Source organism: Hipposideros armiger, unplaced genomic scaffold, assembly GCF_001890085.2.
Source record: "Hipposideros armiger isolate ML-2016 unplaced genomic scaffold, ASM189008v1 scaffold_431, whole genome shotgun sequence".
In the NCBI taxonomy this organism is placed as follows: Eukaryota; Metazoa; Chordata; class Mammalia; order Chiroptera; family Hipposideridae; genus Hipposideros; species Hipposideros armiger.
In genome coordinates, this window is record NW_017731781.1 from 1,578,550 (window position 1) to 1,580,225 (window position 1,676).

The following is a 1,676-nucleotide window of genomic DNA, read 5'->3' on the forward strand; positions in this document are numbered from 1 at the left end:
CCAGGAGAGAAAAAGGCAGTCATGGCAGAGGCAGGGGGAGAAGCAGCAGAACAAGGCAGGCCACAACAGTATGCCCAGAAGCAGGCAGGGCAGATCACAAGGTCAGACGCTGCTGCAGAGGATGTAGATGGACAGAGAGTGGTGGTCGGATTTGGCAGTTAGACGTCACTGATGACCTCAGTGTTTAGCTGCTGGGGCCAGGCTTAGTGAGAGTGTCTCCAGTGCCTGGGATGGTGGAATCACAGAGGAGCTGGAGAGAGGGAAGGGGGGAAGTACTCACAGAATGACACCAGGGGGCCTCTGTGCTTCTCTGTACTGTCCACCCTCTTTCAGTTGAAGCTTCATGCAGTAACAGAATTTAAAGCAGAAGGTGAACATCAGGAGCTCCATGTCATTTTCGACGTTCACTGTCATTCCTTGGAAGTTGGCCATTGTTTCTCTCAGAAACTTCTCGTCCTGGAACTCATACATACAATGGAGCAAATGCCAAGAATAAGGTGGTGGGGCGGAATGTTTTAAGCAGAGCTCCCTTCTAGTGTACTGCAGCAGATCTCTATGCCTTTCCTGAGATAGATTGCATTTGAAGATGTTCTCCATCTCTCGCAGCCCCTGCTCACTCAAGAGGCCAAATAGGAAACATGTGGTTGGTGTCCCAAATGGTGTATGAAAATCTATCCCATGTACCATATGCAATTGATCCCATATACCAAGACATATCATATCCGTTATGTCTTCCTCCTCTTTAGTCATCAACACCCAGGACATTGCTGTAAAGAACTCCTGGAAACACCGGTGAATGAAGCTGTAGCACAGAGAGGTAGGGTGCTTCTGAAGGACACCCATCTTTAAGAGTGTAGAGGCAATGGCCCCATCTAACCCATGTTTCCCGAGGTCCTCGAGACTGAACACGGTCTTTCCTTGCCGGGTGCCCTCAGCAGCCAGAGAGCAGAAGTCCCTCAGTTTAGTCCCGATAGACTGAGTTGAGAGGATGTGGAAAAAGTAATGCAGACAGAGGGCTGTGGTGGTTTGGGATGTCAGTGACAGTTCCTGCCCCTGCTCTATTTGTTCCTTCAGGCAAGTGCAGACCAGCCAGGACACCAAGGGCATTAGACACGTGGTCAAGAGTGCCTGGTTGGATTGAACCAGGCTAAAGGCTCTAATCGCTTGGGTTTCATGTGTGAAATACTTGTAGAAGTATTCCTTCCTGGCAGACTCAGAGAACCCTAGGACTTCCACCCAGCGTGGCTGCTTTAAAGAAGGGATGAGCTTCCACATCACTGGTGTGGTCCGAGCTGTGATCAGCAGGGATGCCTTGGGAAGTAAGGTTTTCTCCAGCAAACTTCCCAGGAGTATGGGCACCTGCTGCTGCTGGCTCCAGTGCAAATGGAGCTCAGAGCTCTCTTTTTTCAAGTCCCACTTTGGTTCATCTAAATTATCAAGGATGAAGAGCATCTGCTCCGGCTGAGACAGGATCTGTTCAATGGGAGCTGCAGAGCCAGTCCAGTCCTTCATGAGGAGCTCAGTGAGACTCATTGCCTCGGACTGGGCCAGCTCTTTGCAGTTGAAGTAGAAGACATGCTGGAAGCGGTCCCTGTACAGCCGGCCCTCCTCCCATTCTCTCCTCACCTGCCTGGCCAGTGTTGACTTTCCGATTCCAGCAACCCCATGCAGTATGG

General features: G+C 50.8%; 1 protein-coding gene across 1 annotated transcript in view; it reads right to left on the minus strand.

Annotated features, from left to right (window-relative positions):
• Positions 1–1,676, minus strand: part of NLRP1 (NLR family pyrin domain containing 1) — a 57,664-nt gene that overhangs the window by 48,700 nt on the left and 7,288 nt on the right. Inside the window, exon 3 of the mRNA XM_019664807.1 lies at positions 281–1,673. Coding sequence (XP_019520352.1) covers positions 281–1,673 — 1,393 coding nt within the window. The remainder of the gene's footprint in view (positions 1–280; positions 1,674–1,676) is intronic.